The sequence below is a fragment of the Saccopteryx leptura genome, chromosome 2 (assembly GCF_036850995.1).
Source record: "Saccopteryx leptura isolate mSacLep1 chromosome 2, mSacLep1_pri_phased_curated, whole genome shotgun sequence".
Classification (NCBI taxonomy): domain Eukaryota; kingdom Metazoa; phylum Chordata; class Mammalia; order Chiroptera; family Emballonuridae; genus Saccopteryx; species Saccopteryx leptura.
Genome location: NC_089504.1, coordinates 211,600,683 through 211,617,639, shown reverse-complemented (window position 1 = coordinate 211,617,639; position 16,957 = coordinate 211,600,683). Strand labels below are relative to the sequence as shown.

General features: G+C 37.2%; 1 protein-coding gene across 1 annotated transcript in view; it reads left to right on the top strand.

Moving 5' to 3' along the window:
- Positions 1-16,957, top strand: part of ADAMTS5 (ADAM metallopeptidase with thrombospondin type 1 motif 5) — a 47,197-nt gene that overhangs the window by 14,183 nt on the left and 16,057 nt on the right. Inside the window, exons 3-4 of the mRNA XM_066369944.1 lie at positions 238-370; positions 11,508-11,675. Of these exons, the coding sequence (XP_066226041.1) occupies positions 238-370; positions 11,508-11,675 (301 nt within the window). The remainder of the gene's footprint in view (positions 1-237; positions 371-11,507; positions 11,676-16,957) is intronic.

Sequence of the window (16,957 nt, the reverse complement as noted above, 5' to 3'; positions counted from 1 at the left end):
AACCTCTGACATCTTTTAAAATGTAATTGAGTCCCCTCATCCTTCAGCACTTCTGGGACCCAGAGAAGCTGAGAAGAGTCGATGCCATTAGTTTGCCTTTGGAACATTGCCAGAGCTGAACAGGTGATACCATAAACATACTCCAGTGTTGCCTTTTTCAGTGAGCAAGTGGTTCTCCAAGGTGGCTCCTTCTGGATGTAAATTGATTTTAATGATTTTTTTCTTTCTCCTGGAAAGGATTTATGTGGGCATCATTCATGTGACACCCTGGGAATGGCAGACGTTGGGACCATATGTTCTCCGGAGCGCAGCTGTGCTGTGATTGAAGATGATGGCCTCCATGCAGCTTTCACTGTGGCTCATGAAATTGGTATGCAGTGCCTTTTCTCTTCCCTCGCCAAATCAAACACTTGTAACAGCTGCAACAGGAATCGAAATACTTGGCAATTAATTCCAGATTTCTCCTGGTTTAGATGTACCCTTGGGGATTACATTTGTTTACATTTGCCCTTCTACGGTTAACTAAGGGAGAGGGAAGGCAAAGTCAGGCACACAGTAGACGTTTCCTGTCTGACAGTGTCATTTAAAAGCATGAGAGAAATTTGCTACTGTTACTGTCTTTTAAGCATCCTTAAATGACTCATAGAGGACATTTGTCACAGTTGACTGGGGAATGCAGAGGTATTCCTCTTAGAAGCTACTCAGAACTCTATTGACTCATCCCGGGCTAAACAGTCTGCTCACTAATTTATCATGTTTTCTTCCATTGAGAGTGACAGTACTCAGGTCCAATCAAAAGTAATCAATAGTTTATGGTAAACATGCCTGTTTCATTTTTAATAGTAAAGCAAATGAAACCAAGCCCAATAGTCAATAGGCTTGTTTTAAAATGTCACTTTCCTGATTTGTTGTCATAATAAACATATCTAAATTCTAAAACTAGAAGTTTAGAACTGAGTTAATTATTAAAAGTATCTCAACAATTAGAAATATGTGTTTCCTAATCATTGACCTAGGCTACTGGGTATACGAGAAGTTATATAGTTTAGTACTTAGGATTAGATGTTAAAATTAAACATGTCTGGGCTCAAATATTACTAAAGTATTTTCTACCTGTGTTATGTTAGTCTTATTAATTAAATTTTCTAAGCTTTAGTTTTTATATCTGAAATGTAGGAAAAATAGGGCCCATTTCATGAACCAAATTGGGTAAATTATAGATCTCATGGTTATTGATATCTACATAGACATCTGTTTTTCTTTTTAGTTATTCATTTTTAATGTATATATCAATTTATAGCATCATGCTGTCAAAGAGCAAAGTATGCTTTGGTAAGTATTGTAATTTTTTGCTGTTTATTAAACAGATTTAAGTTTTTAAACTAAAACCATAGTTTTAAAATAGAAATTAAAACTTTTTTCACATTCTTAGTAAGCAAAGACTATTCCACAAAGTGTCTATTTCTAGCTGCTATGTACTCTTTGAGGAGTCAAAATAACTTCAAATCAAGGTGTCTTTGTATAAGTCAGTGTATTGTCCCAGAAAAATAGAGATCAGTAGTTAAATTTCATCTCTTTTGTATTAATCATGACTTTCATTTTCTTAACTGACACTCTTCTTATCATTTAAGCAAAAAAAGAAAGTATTTGTTACATACATAAGCATTCAGAAACACCACTGATAATAATTTAGTGTCACACCTCATTAACTAAGTGTCTTTAGCTTAAGGAGCCAAAGATCTGAGATGAAGTCCCAGCTCTGTCTCCGTGTTCTGTGATTTGTGTCAGATCAGTGAATTGGACGCACTGAGAATCCTTTCTTCACTATGTGATTGGCTGATAAAGGGGCTACAAAAGCTGAAAGGATTTTTAAGACCCATATGCCATTAGGGCCTCAGGGATGGGATTATATCTTCACCTGTCTTTCACTCATGCCTATTAAAGTAACTGATTAAAACTACAGCCTAACAGGCGTCCCCAAACTACGGCCCGTGGGCCGCAATGCGGCCCCCTGAGGCCATTTATCCAGCCCCCACTGCACTTCTGGAAGGGGCACCTCTTTCATTGGTGGTCAGTGAGAGGACCACTGTATTTGGCAGCCCTCCAATGGTCTGAGGGACAGTGAACTGGTCCCCTGTGTAAAAAGTTTGGAGACCCCTGGACATACAGATCCTTACTCAATATTTATTACACTTCAGTGTATGTTCATGATTGAGTAAGCGGAAGAAACATGAAAGCTGCCCAAGAATTGGCAACCTTCCCATTTCACATCAGAACCTAAGAGAGATTAGTCCAAATACTCAAGATAATTGTAATTAAACAGAGGAGATTTTAAAAGTACAACAGTAATTAATCACCACTATTCAGAGGGGAAAGAAGTCCCATAAGAAAGATTCTAAATTCCTGGGAAGGCAGAGGAGACTGGTTCTTTCCAGGCTGGGTAGAGGGGAATGAGGAATAAGAACCAGGGTTGAACTGTGGCATCACCAATCTATACCATTATGAGCCAAATCCTGATCTTCCAAAGAAGAGACTATAAATTCCTTGAAGGAAGGGCTGTTTCTTCCTATTATCCTGTGATGATCCCTTTTCACACATTGATAGCATCTGGGAGACTTGCCTGTAAGACAGGGGTCCCGAAACTACGGCCATCGGGCCACATGCGGCCCCCTGAGGCCATTTATCCAGCCCCAGCCACACTTCCGGAAGGGGCACCTTTTTCATTGGTGGTCAGTGAGAGGAGCATAGTTCCCATTGAAATACTGGTCAGTTGGTTGATTTAAATTTACTTGTTCTTTATTTTAAATATTGTATTTGTTCCCATTTTGTTTTGTTTTTTTTATTTTAAAATAAGATATGTGCAGTGTGCATAGGGATTTGTTCATAGTTTTTTTTATAGTCTGGCCCTCCAATGGTCTGAGGGACAGTGAACTGGCCCCCTGTGTAAAAAGTTTGGGGACCCCTGCTGTAAGAGAACCTGATGGCAATAAATGCATCTTCCCTGGGGCTACGTTGGCTCTTAAGCAAACTGGGCTGGAATGAAAAGCCTTCCTGAATCACCTTTCCTGGCCCTCCTGAATTCCTAAACTGAGGATCTTGGGTCATGCGGGCAGATGTAGCAGTCTGAGAGGCAAGAAGCTGGATACTGATGAGAACAAGTGTTTTATGGGTTTTTTGTTGTTGTTTTTTTTTTTTTTTAAATTTTTTAGCAAGAGAGAGACAGGAATAGACATACAAGAAAAGGGGGAGATGAGAAGCATCAACTTATAGTTGTGGCACCTTAGTTGTTTACTGATTGCTTTTTCATATGTGCCTTGACCAGGGGGCTCCAGCCGAGCCAGTGACCCCTTGCTCAAGTCAGGGACCTCTGTGCTCAAGCCAACTACTATGGGATCATGTCTATGATCCCATGCTTAAGCCAGTGACCCGATGCTCAAGCTGGTGAGCTTGCACTCAAGCCGGCAACCTTGGGGTTTTGAACCTGGGTCCTCAGCGTCCCAGGTCAACTCTCTATCCATGAAACCACCACTGGTCAAGCACTGATGAGAACAAGTATTTTATTAAAACTAAGTATGTGTAATACAGACTTTTTTTAATAGTATAAGAATATTGGATATAGTTTTACAAAACAACAATGTAGGAGAAGTGTTGGCTTCTATTTGAAAAATCAAACCTGATCTTTAACATATAAGTATAACCTTGAGTCTACTTTAATTTCTCAGTTGAATCACCTCTGTTTTTACTTCTTTAGAATTCTCTATAATTCATTCTCCCATCAAATTCTGCCTACTTAATTTCCCTCTTGGCAATTCAGATTGCCCAATCTGAGACATTTAAGGTCTGCACATAGAGAAATATGAATTTAATTCCCCCTTCATAAAGGGATCTGGTGTTCCTTCATTTTCTAATTGCTTTATTATTCTTTAATTTCACTTTTTGCCTAAAAATTGTGAGCACGTGCTATAAAGTATGAGCCTTCCAAAATTTAGAGATGATAACCTTACAAAGTATTTCCTAATCATCTGTATATAATTACGGTATTGCTTCTGTAGCCAATGTGCCTTTGGATAATGCTACCTCTGGGTCTGTTTCCAGCACTATATTTTTAGGCTGTTGAATAAAGTCATGCAACAGGCTACTCACGCTCTGGATTCTAATACTACTCCCTCTTTCTTGTGTAATTTCCTCCCTTCCCTTTCACTAGCCATAAACTGCTTTACAGATTTGGAAGTTGAAGATACAGGCTACAAATGGTGATGAAACTGACCTTGTGAAACCTCAGTTTTGCTAAAGTGGTTTGAACTTGCTGGAGCCCAGCCCACAGATATAAATACATGACTATGCTCAAAACATAAGCGATGGAGAAAATTTCCAAACTGTTCTTCTTTTCCATCATTTTTCTTTTTTGTTAACTTAAAAGTTTTCTTAGAGTGCCCCCTCTGCATCTTCTTTTTATACGTAATGGTTTAAAATGCAAAGTCATTGTACGTGCATGAGAACTTTCTTTGTTCTTTCACCGCCTGCATCTAAGACATCTTTGTGTTGAGAATTAACATTAAGATAAAGAGAGTCAAACCTGAAGTTCACTCTGATCCATTTCTATCCCTGGTTTCAAAGTCAGCATGAAGGCAGTTAAAGGACTAATTCAGACAGTGATTCTTCTCCTGCCCCACATTACCTGCAACACTTCTCTTTTTATGCTAATTATTTCTAAGAATGAGCTAGATTTTGGAGGTGCAGACTCAACTGATGCCAATACAGGCTTCTAGAAAATAGATTTTGATGACCTTCAACTCTTCATAAGCAGCAATTCTTTCCCTTCCTCCACCCTATTTTATGTGTATGTAAACATTGACTAAATCGTTAGGACATGACGGAAGACAATTGGATTTTGGGTGATGAGAATGCAGCATAATCAAATGTCAAAATAACCTAGAGATGTTTTCTCTGAACATATGTACCCTGATTTATCAACGTCACCCCATTAAAATTAATTTTTAAAAAATCGTTAGGACATTTATGAAAGTTGCTTTAGATTATCAAGAAAAGGGTCCCCATCCCTGTTCCTTGAGTGGAGGTAGGAATGTGGTTACAGTCATTTTATAATCCAAATGTGAACTATAGAAAGTTTCAAGTGAATGTAAGTTTATATTTTGAGTTATATCTTTAACTTGTCAAACTTTTATTATTGGCTTGTAATAATAAAGATTTCACCTGCTGCCCACATGGTTATTCAAAATAGTAATTTTATTGATGTTGGGCCAGCTTCTAATACAGAGGGGGGAACAATCTGATTTTATTTAGACTAATGAAATCCACGATTTGCAAACTTGTCCAAGCCTTGCTTTATGGTAGTTCATTATTAAATGTGCTAAGTGAATTTCTTCACCATGAAAGTTTCCAAAATGCTTCCTAAGCTAAGGCAGGCAACTGAAAGGGCTGAAGCCAGATACTCAGCAGAAGACTTAGGAAGTGGGAGAGACACAACAGCATGGCTGCCTGTGTTTTGCTGTGGCTGGAGGGAATTCTCAGTTGTGCTGATCTGCGTGTGACTGCGCTCCCATAGATGATTAGATTAAACAACGCTGTGTTTTGAAAAGCTGCAGAGGCTCTGGAAACACCATAAACCAAAGCCAAGTGCACAGAATCAGATGTCAGGACTGGCTGTGAGATGTGAAATGAAAATGAAAGGGAATGAGGATTAACTTGGGATTTACCCCAAACCCAAGCTTTAATCAACATGAACTGAGCATTTTTTCTCTTCAGTTTGGAGCAGTGCCACACTGCGTCTTTCTTGGCTCTGAGATAAAAGGTGGGAATAGGTCTTTGCTGTATGTCTAGCAGCATTGAGAGATTTAGTATTTAGTGTCAGTTGTTTTTGTTTTTTTTAATCAAATCCCAATTTGTATTTCTTTAGGAGAGGCCTATGGGTGATCTACTACATGTGGAAACCCAACCAGTTGAAGGTGGCCTGAAAAGTAAATCATCACACACTTAATGCACAGTTTTTTTTCTTCTTATCATTAGAAATGCCTCCTCTCATAAACCAAAAAAGTCTAGTGATGTCAAAATTTATCAAAACTACTGAAGACTAGAATACGCATAAGTAAAAGCTTAAAAAAATCCAAGATATCAGTGAGAACAACAAAGTAGCTAACAATCACTGGGCATTGGGTATTTGTCAAGCCTATATTCTAAGCACATTGCATCTGTTATATAGTTGAATCCTCACAAAATGCCATGAGGTAAGTACTTTTAATGGGTCACCCAAGAGAAGAGGAAACTGACACACAGAGAAAGTTCTAACCATGTCTAAGGTCAACAATTAGTATACTGCTAAAATGCAAACCCACCTCATCTGGCCTCAGCCCGAGATTTTGATACTATTCTCTAATGTAGTGCTCCCCAACCCCCGGTCCATGGGCCATTTGGTACCCGTCCGCAGAGAAAGAATAAATAACTTACATTATTTCTGTTTTATTTATATTTAAGTCTGAACGATGTTTTATTTTTAAAAAATGACCAGAGTTCCTGTTACATCCGTCTAAGACTCACTCTTGATGCTTGTCTCGGTCACGTGATACATGTTTCCGTCCCACCCTAAAGGCCGGTCCCTGATAATATTTTCTGACATTAAACCGGTCCGTGGCCCAAAAAAGGTTGGGGACCACTGCCCTAATGGTTTGTTGGTATTCATTTTGAAGATCATCTTGAATTGGATTTAAAAGGATAGTGACATGGCTAATTATAAGGTGAAAAAAATTAAGTTTTCTTTGTTCCAATTGATGCAACATTTATCAGTTATGTTTATTGTTTTAAAATGGAAGTTTAAGAGTTTCATTATTTTTTTCATAAGAATTTGCATTTGAATAGACACACAATTCTGTTAGTAGAGCTTCTCTTCTCTTCCTCAAGGATTCTAGATTCTGATCCTATCTGAGCTATTGACTCACTTTTCAACCCCGGGCAAGACCTTCTTGCACCTCAATAATCCCAACTGGAAAATTGGGTAAAATAAAAAAAATGATTTCATTAAGAAACAGATGCTTGGGCTGAGCAGTGCTTTCTTAAGTAAACACATTACAGAGCTTCTTGTGACATATTTTTTCAGGATGTGATGCTTGCTGTATCCCCTTGTCCACTGGTTAGTCTGGGGGCAGGAGACAAGACCTTGAAATTCTGTTTAATTGGCAGATCAAAATTTAGAAAAATAACCAATTTCCTTTCCAAGGTTAATGTTACAAGCCAGCCCTGGTTTTATAGTAATATCTGAGTTAAATAAGCTGGACTAACATTTTCCTTTAAAGCAGTGTTTTCACCCAGGTGAACATTATCTTACCAGATTCACTTGTGAATTTAGGAAGGCAAGATGTTTTTTAAAATTTTTGTATTTTGAATATTAAAGATGAAATTTATTTAATAAAAATGACACCCATTTGGAAATTTAAAACCACAATTATCATACTAGAAAAATTATCAGATGACTATTTGCTAACTGAACTAACACTATAACTGAGGACTCTTGCCTTACAGTCTTTGCTCTGACATACTTTGTCATGGAATTCATTCCCTTAGCCTAATTGAATAAAACTTCTTTCTGATATTACTTTGAGTGATGGGCACTTATTAACACGACTTTTGTATTTATAATGTGCTTTAGTATCAGTTAAGACTAGATGAGTTTTTTTTCCAAAGCACTTACAATTTACACCTTGATTTTAAATAGGTACAGTTCTGATGCTTGCATCACTTGCAAAAATACTGGATTAGACAGTTACGTTATTCTCTACATTTTATTCTGACTTCTTTAATACCATTTTTTATTTGTATATAAAAATGAATGCCATTAACAAGTGTACACTACACAAGTGTATTTGGTCCTTAATTGCCTCAGGATTTTAGGTGAGAAATTTCTAGTTACATCAATTGAGAAGTAAAGATTCACTAAGGAAAATGGTAATGGAAACAAGATTGATTAACTTAGTTAAAGCAAGCTATTCTTCAGTCTTTTGCATATCCACTAATTAGAAGTGACTGCAAATACAAATACAAATACTAATTTTTCCTTAAACCAGGACTTTGGAACCTCTAGTTGAAACCCTGACAATGAATTGTCATCCTAAATCTCTATCTACTTTTTGTCTCTCACTAGGAATTTTCTGTTCCTGTTTTATTGAGGGAGCTTAGTTAAGCTTTCTCTAATCTCTTCTTTTGCCCTCCAAAATTTCTGGGAGAACTCTCCACCTTTCTTTTCCTATTCTTTGACTTGAGAATGATATATCTCTCTGTTTTTGAAGGGTAGCAATGGCTTTTCTGTGTGTCTGAAATCTATCTCCTTCCACTTCCAAGAAGTCACCCCTCAAATAATGTTTTATTGTGTTCTAGAAAGTCACCATAAAATATATTTTTGATGAAAACAATGAGTCACTTTAGGGTTTGTAAACACTTTCTCCAGCATTTTTCTACATTCTTCACTTGCTGTTTTATTTTCTGGGACACATGTGTCAATCCCAGCCACGCTAAGCCTGTTGGAGGCAGCTCATTGGGAAAATGCTTAATCTCCCACCCACATTTTCAGTATCTCTGTGAGTGATTTATGAGTGACTTCTCACTGGAAAAAGCGATGTCCCAGGTGGTCTATGACATCATGATAAATTTTGATTCCCTTTCACAACATATACTCAGAATGTAATGTCAGCTGGGATGTTACATTTTAGATTTCCTAGGTTCTGGATTTTTCTGTTAATCAGCTATTAGTTTTCTAGTTTGTTGTCTTTACTCACAGTGTCCTTTAAAACAGTTAATGCTTTTATGTGTACCTTACCACTTTAGATCTCAATGATATTGGCAAATTTCATACTTGACTGTTAGATGTCTTAGCATAATGATTGGGGGGGAATCACATTGGCAAATGACCACTTCCTTCGCTGCTCACAGCCTTTAGTATGTGTGTCACGTCTTTCTTGAAGAGCATCCAAACATTTCCCATCGATCTTCTATTTTAATTCCTGTCTCGCTCCTGCAGGGAAGTCACATGGGTCTCTCGCTGTGGAACTGGCTGTCTGTTTCTTTGGGTGCTTAAATGCTCTTCAGCTTGCCCATGACTCCCATTGCCCTTGAGAGAGCATGCCTGTCCCACCCAGCTGACACATTTTTTTCATGAGGACAGAACATTGATCTTCCCTTCAGAAGAATCTATCTTTGTCAGTGGGTACTCAAGCAGTCTGCTTCTGATTCTTGGAGATCTCACCAAATTCAGCTCTTGCTGAAGTGGAACTAAGATTTGTTGATTCTCAGAATGCCAATCTTCTTTGCTGGGCACCTAAGAATTTCTTATATGTATCTTCAGCAGAAATGAAGTTGCACTGATAAATTAGTAAATTTAGGGAGCATAAATTCACAAAATTATGCCATAGAACATGCCAAAATATTCATAAAATTACACCAAAATATTTTCAAGTAAACTCCCTGGTTTGTATCATCCAATCTTGACAATGATATGTCTTACCACTTTATGAAAGAAAAAAATTGAGATTCTTTCTCACGCCTTCCAAATGAATTTGGTGTCTGCCACATGGCTTGTATTTTAAGTCAGAAATCTAAAACCTACGCTCCAAATGAAGTGATAGTCATTTGGAAAGTGACCATTTATTTATATAGATTTGAAGAATAAAAGTCTATTAGTGTTGAATAAATATAACTTATAAAATAAAATGCAAAAACTACCTGCTTATTTTTTTAAATATAAAACCTGGATTCAAATAAATATCATGTTGCAGAGGTCGCCATAGGCCACTTTCTCTCTTCTGTGCCAGGGGACAAAATTCCCACACAAATCCCAGAGTCAGTTGATAAAAATTCTAGCTTGGAAAAGTTCAAGAAGCACAGAGTGTATTCTCAACCCGTGTTTGATATACTTAACTTTAAGCCATTTTTAATAGAACATGAATGAAAGGTTCTGTTTTTCTGTGAGTCATGGGTTCTCTGAAAAATTCAACATACCATCTCAAAACTGGATGAGCCCCTCTAATCTTGGGCATGTCATTCGGGGTGTACTTTGCAAGCTGTGATGCACTTTCATGCTACTTACCAAGTAAGACATGAAAGCTGGTGTGGGGTTTTCCCAAGGAAAACTTGCTAGCTTAGTAAATACTATTGAAATAACTAACTGCCTAAATAGCATAAAAATGTTAAACCTCGAAGGTCACTAAGCCCTCACCCCTTAATTTCAGCCACCACAGCAATCAGCTGCTTGGTGGACAACTTCATTATGAAGTGTTGGTGATTTAACAAGTTGGCCAAAAGTAGTTGGAATGCAATGTGAAAGATTTCATCTCTGTTGGGCTTTATTGGTGCACACTGGATGTTTTTAGTGGAATGACCCAAGTTCTTGCTTATATGATTTGCTTATTCTCGTGTACTGATTTGTGTATGGTTCTATAAACTTATGTAAACTTGCTACCAGGAATATCTGTTTTCTACTTTTCAGAATTATTACATTGTTGCTTCAGATTTATTTTTAACAGCATTTTAGACTAATTGTACAATGTCCTTTTATTCTTAGACTATGTAAAAATTAATCTTATGTAATAAAAACCAGTTTAGTTGGATTATAAGAACATAATTATGAACTCTGTGATATATCTTAAAGAAAGGAGATGAAAGTGGCTGAGATTCTGGAAAATGCCATTGAGAGGCATAAGCACAGACACCATCTAGCTGAGTGGTTTTAAATAATCACTTACTTACCCAATATTTTTTTGTCTTCAAGCTCTAACACTCCATGATAGGCATCTTGGTATTTCGGGCATTTCTTAAATGGAAATGAAAGTATGCCATTTATTTGTGGAACAGTAAGCATTCACAACTCATTAAATAACAAAGACATAAGAAAGGGTGAAACAAGCTTCAATTTGCAGGCAATCGGAAAGTTATTAATTTCACTTCTCTCCCCCTACTCTCCACCAGTCATCTCTTGTATGGCTAACCTATTTACTTGGCTAAAAAATAGACATCATCTACTAAGTTTTACAACTTGCAGAACATTGAGTTAAATATAGAAGATTCAACAGTCAACGGGGGTAAATGTTCTCTGATCTTATAGGGATGACAGTTGACCAGAGGAGGAGGATAATTAAACAAATAATCACAATAGTATGTAGTGAGGAATATGACATAATCCCACAGTTGCTTTGTAAATTCTTGCTTCTAAATAAGGCCTCATTTCTCCATATCATTGAACATGTGGGATCCAGATGGATTACAAGAACATCTACTCTTTAGTGTGATTTTTCAGTTTTCCTCTAAATGTCCACCAAAAGTGACTGTTTCTAACTACATGCAGCCTTAGTTTCCCTGGAGATTCAGTCTCTGCATGAGAAGGCAGGTAAAATGAACTCTCAAGTACAGTTGGGGGGGGGGGGGGATTCAAGTGTTAGTATAATTATCACAGAAAAGTAAAAATGCAAAATCACTCTGATTTGCACTTCCTGTATTCTCTCCCTTAGGACATCTGCTTGGCCTCTCCCATGACGATTCCAAATTTTGTGAGGAAAACTTTGGTTCCACAGAGGATAAACGCTTAATGTCTTCCATTCTAACCAGCATTGATGCATCCAAGCCGTGGTCCAAATGTGCCTCAGCCACCATCACAGAATTCCTTGATGATGGCCACGGTATGTATTGTCAAAGACACAACAGAGGCTCAAAAACAAAACTTGGTATCATTACAACTTTTACTTTATTATATCCTCATATCATTCACCTTGCCCTCTGAGACAATGGTTGTTGAGAGTGTCTAAAAAACAAAACAAAACAAAAACAGGAGCAAGAGAACTGTCTGTTCGCGTATAATGCCAACATCCTTGGCACTATAGCAATGATATTTTTGCTTTTGAATTGAAAAGTTCAAAAGCAGAGCCATGTGGGAGACCACACAGAAGGCCTGACTAGTGCCCTGAGAGCCTGGCTTTTATTCCTTCTTCCACTACCAGCTTCCTGTAAGAATGTTGGCAGACATCTTGTATCCCTGCTATTAATATGACTCACAGAATTATTTGTTACATGCCGATTATAGGGGTGTGGTTCAGATGTAGGTGACAATTCCGTCAGATTCTCTTTTTGTCAGCAGAAAGCCAGGAAAGGAAGCTCTTTAGATTTACAGTCACTGGAAGAATTGGGTTTCATCCTGACAGCAGAGAGAACTAAAGAACAGAAATAGAAAATCAATCTCAATGGTGGGAAAACACTTTAAGAACTTCAAAAGAAAATCTCTTTGGCTTTCTCATTTAGATCCAGTTCAAGAACACAGCATACTTTATTAAATTTGGTAAATCTAAGATTGCTGAACTATATTAAAATACTAAGGAAGTCATAGTTTTAAGGTATATTAAATTCTGACCCGTAAGCATCGTTGAAACAAACAGCTACAGATTCCCTACCATTCATTATTACTTTAAAATACTAGAAACAAAAGAGAATAGACTCATTAGAATTGAAAGAGAACTTGAGATTACTTAGTTCAAGTTTCTTGTATTACAGAAATGGGCATATTCTCATTTCTTGTTTCTTTTTCCTCTTAATAGTTGTCTCTTTGTAAAGTGGTGGTTGAATTAAATGACAGATATTCTTGAGCATAAATAATTGTCCACAAATTTAACTCGTGATGTAGGACTCAAAGTTGAGTAAAGAGAATCTGTGAAAACTATTTTTTTCTTAGTACCACAAAGTTTATGGCATATTTTTGTAATTTCTTAGTGAACTCACCATCTTCAGCTTTGGTTCCATAATGTCAAAACAAATATTCAATTTCAGACACAATGAAATTCTGTTACATCATTCTTTGGTCTCTTTTTTTCTTTTTCCTTTTTTTTTTTTTTTTTTTTTTGTGTGTGGCAGAGCAGAGAGAGTCAGAGAGAGGGACAGTTAGGGACAGACAGACAGGAAGGGAGAGAGATGAGAAACATCAATTCTTTGTTGCAGCATCTTAGTTGTTCATTGATGGCTTTCTCATATGTGCCTTGACCAAGGGGCTACAGCAGTGCAGGTGACCCCTTGCTCGAGCCAGCGACCTTGGACTCAAGCTGGTGAGCTTCGCTCAAAACCAGATGAGCCCGCGCTCAAGCTGGGGACCTCGGGGTCTCAAACCTGGGTCCTCCACATCCCAGTTCGACACTCTATCCACTGCACCACCACCTGGTCTGGCATTCTTTGGTATCTTGTAGACAAAATCTGTTCATTAACTCCTTTTTTTTTCTGTGAGTAGTGTTTTATCCACTTGGGATTTTTAAAATTTCCTATTCCTTAATATAATCTATGTCCAGTTTGGTTTAGAATTTTTCTCAAGACAAAAATGCATGTCCTTTGTTTATTGAAAGGGCATTTCAATATCTCAAAGATTTAGAAACAATGCTAAGAATCAACGAACTAGGCTTTTATTTTAGACTATAATAAAGTGGTCATTTTCTTTTTTTTTTTTTTTTTCTGAAGCTGGAAACCGGGAGGCAGTCAGACAGACTCCTGCATGCGCCCCATCGGGATCCACCCGGCACACCCACCAGGGGGCGATGCTCTGCCGATCCGGGCGTCGCTCTGTCGCGACCAGAGCCACTATAGCACCTGGGGCAGAGGCCAAGGAGCCATCCCCAGCGCCCAGGCCATCTTTTGCTCCAATGGAGCCTCGGCAGCGGGAGGGGAAGAGAGAGACAGAGAGGAAGGAGAGGGGGAGGGGCGGAGAAGTAGATGGGGACTTCTCCTGTGTGCCCTGGAAGTGGTCATTTTCTGTTCAGCTTAGTTTACAATGTTGGTTAAATGTTGCTAAAGTCTCAAAATGAATGTTTACTTAATTATCTGCCTGTCTGCATTGATCAAGTTAATATACAATAAAGTCCCTCTTGGGTAGAATCTTATTCTCCACTCTTAATATTCCTTTTATTGTTTTTTTTGTTTTTTTTTTTTTTTTGCAGGCCTTCTGAAAATGAAATCACATTAATATTTTATTTCAGCATCACACGTTACACATTCCAAAAGGTTGAGCTAAACTTTGAATCATTGAATGAGCCGATTTAGTTGCCAAGGCAGCAAATACTTATGGCTAAAATAGGACCAATTTTTTTTTTCCTGTGCAAGTATTAGGTCAGTTGATTACAATGCTGTGCAGAATTTTTTTTCCTATTGCCATAATTTTGTAATGATTCATTTATTTCATGTTTGTGGAATCCATGATCTTACTTTCTGTGCAGTAAATATGCTTTTAGTATTGTCTTCATTTTTTAACATTCTTTATCTGAGTTCATGCTCAGATTTGCTAAATTTTTGCAACAAATTTACATATTTTATATATCTCTCTATGTCTATTTCAAAGGATCTCATGATATATAATGACCAAGAAAATACTTTTAGTAGAAATAGATCTAATTCACCTGTAATGATAAAACCTTATCTAAATTTCATACATACATATATATAATATTATATATATGTGTGTGTGTGTGTGTGCGCGCGCGCGCGCAAGTATCATAAATTCAAATACCTAAATTCTTTGGACAACAAAGTTTTAGTTGTTATTAATTCATTAATTTAATCAAACCTAGACTCTCACTTTCGAGTATATTGTTTAGACACTCTTGTATCTCATTTAAAAAAAATAAGTCTATTAGTAGCTGTAATGAACAAAGTAATTTTGGAATAAGGAAAACCAAAGACCCTATGATACAATGGCAAAGCTCATCTATGCTTGTTACAAAATAGCATGCACAGCAGTGCTCTCTGTAATACTATCATTTAAATGTGAATTCAAATAATACAATAAATTTCATATTACAAGCAGAAAGACTGACTTAAGTGAAAGGTAGCAGTAGGAACTAGTAAATGCAATTTCCAGATGGTTGTGGTTCTGCAATTTCCACTGCAAAGCTCAGGAGAAAACCAAGAAGAAAGTCAAAGCCTGAGTCAATGGAACAAACAAACAAACAAACAAACACATCACTGTTAGAAGGCTAAACTGATATCCCTGAACCATATCATCCAACCCTTTCACATTACTTGTAGGAAGCTACTCAGGCTTCTATCCAGAGTCCATTCATTCATATTTAGTAGAAACGATCTATTGTTTTTCATTCTAATTTTCTATACCACCAACAATTTTAAGCAATAATATAATCATGGCAAGGGTAGAGGGCACTGCAGACAGGTAAACTGGGAGCAGGAAATTATATCATTTGACAACAAAGGAGAAACCAGAAAATTTGTAAGATGTAGCCCTGAAAAAGCTTAGCAGTCTGGCACCATTTTTCAGAAGGTCAAAAACCCTATCCCACCGGCATGATTCGTGAAGGCAGTTCTTTATCTCAGTGTGATAGAAAAATTGAATTGATACTCAGAAAAAAGTTATTTTCTTTATTTAAGAAGATTAAATAGTGACAATATAAATGCAGAAAAGCAATTCCTCTTTTTAAATAGATGCCCTTACAAAATGTATACAATTTTTACATGGTACTTAAAGAATTTATTATCTGGAAAAATCTCTTGGTGGATAAAAAATTGCTCATTCGTCTACCTCCTTCCTCCCGCAATGTTGGAGAAATGAGGTCTTAGAGGACAATAAATTTCAAATCATTTGATTTCTTTTAAAAATTAATAGCCATAAGAAGCCGGACATTTATAGCACTCAACCAGCAGTAAATTTAAATTCATCACTACTGAGCGTTCCCTGATTTAGTCCATAAGAAATATGAAGCAATGTGGCTAGGGCTGAAAAGTCAGTATGTACACTCTAAAACAACCAGCCTGCAGGTCTGTGATTAAGAAAAAGGGAAGTCACACCCAATGGGGACCCCCAAGTCCAGCTAGCCTGGCCAAGATGCTTGTAGATATTCTGCAGTGTTTATACAAATTAGCTCGAGGCAAGCTGGCTAGAAGTATGATCCTCAAAAATAAAGGGAAACACTGGCAAATAAATTTTGCAGTGAAAGCAGATTATTGAATTTCCTTTCTTAAATGCACAATAACCTTGAAGCCAAAAACAATAGCTGTGCTTGCTGTACCCCTAAGTGGCAGTGATGAGAAGGGCCACCACCTAAGTAGATATGGCTCAAGTACACCCATGCCATAGGCTGTTGAGGAAAATCTATAGACAGCTTTGAATAATTAACATGGAGCATATTCACAGGTCTTAAGTTTACAGCCATTTACTGAACACAGAACTTTGGAGGACAAATGGCCTTAGAAAATCAATTCTAGAAATCCCTTGTAAGTATAGACTATGCAACTAGTAATATGATCTTAACATTTAATTTCTTTTCATCTCAATCAAAATTACTGGCAAAAAGTTGTTTAAAACTTTCTCATTATATTTTAAATGTCTAGTGCATCCATACTCATATCTTGTTTTTATTTATTTCTTTTTAATTGTTTCATTTTTAAAAATTTAAATATATTTGGCATACAATATTATATTAGTTTCAGGTGGACAATATAGTGATTCAACATTTATATACCTTACAATGTAATCACCCCATTAAATCTACTAGACTTAACCTTCACTTTTAAAGGTAGTCCTCACTGATTCAAAGCCCATTACAGTAGTGTCTTGATGTTCGCCATAAATGTGCTCATGACTAGCATCTGCAAATAAGACTTATATTTTCAGTCCATGATGACTTAGCGCAGTGGTTACCAGGGGGAGGGGAAGGGAGGAGAGGGAGGGTGGGGGGGGGGGAGGGAGGGACATAAAGAAAACCAAATAAAAGGTGGCAGAGGACAATTAAAAAAAAGCTAAGCTTCATCCTTAACATAGAGAATTTTTAATCTAATTTCTTTGGCATTACATCTGCTAACCAGTGTACCTAATGGCTTCTAATGGTTTCCCAAACAGACCCCTTGAATTATTCTTGATCAGCAATAACTGCCTGTGCTTCCTGAATGCCTTCCTTAGTTTATCTGTCACTGGGCCCATAAT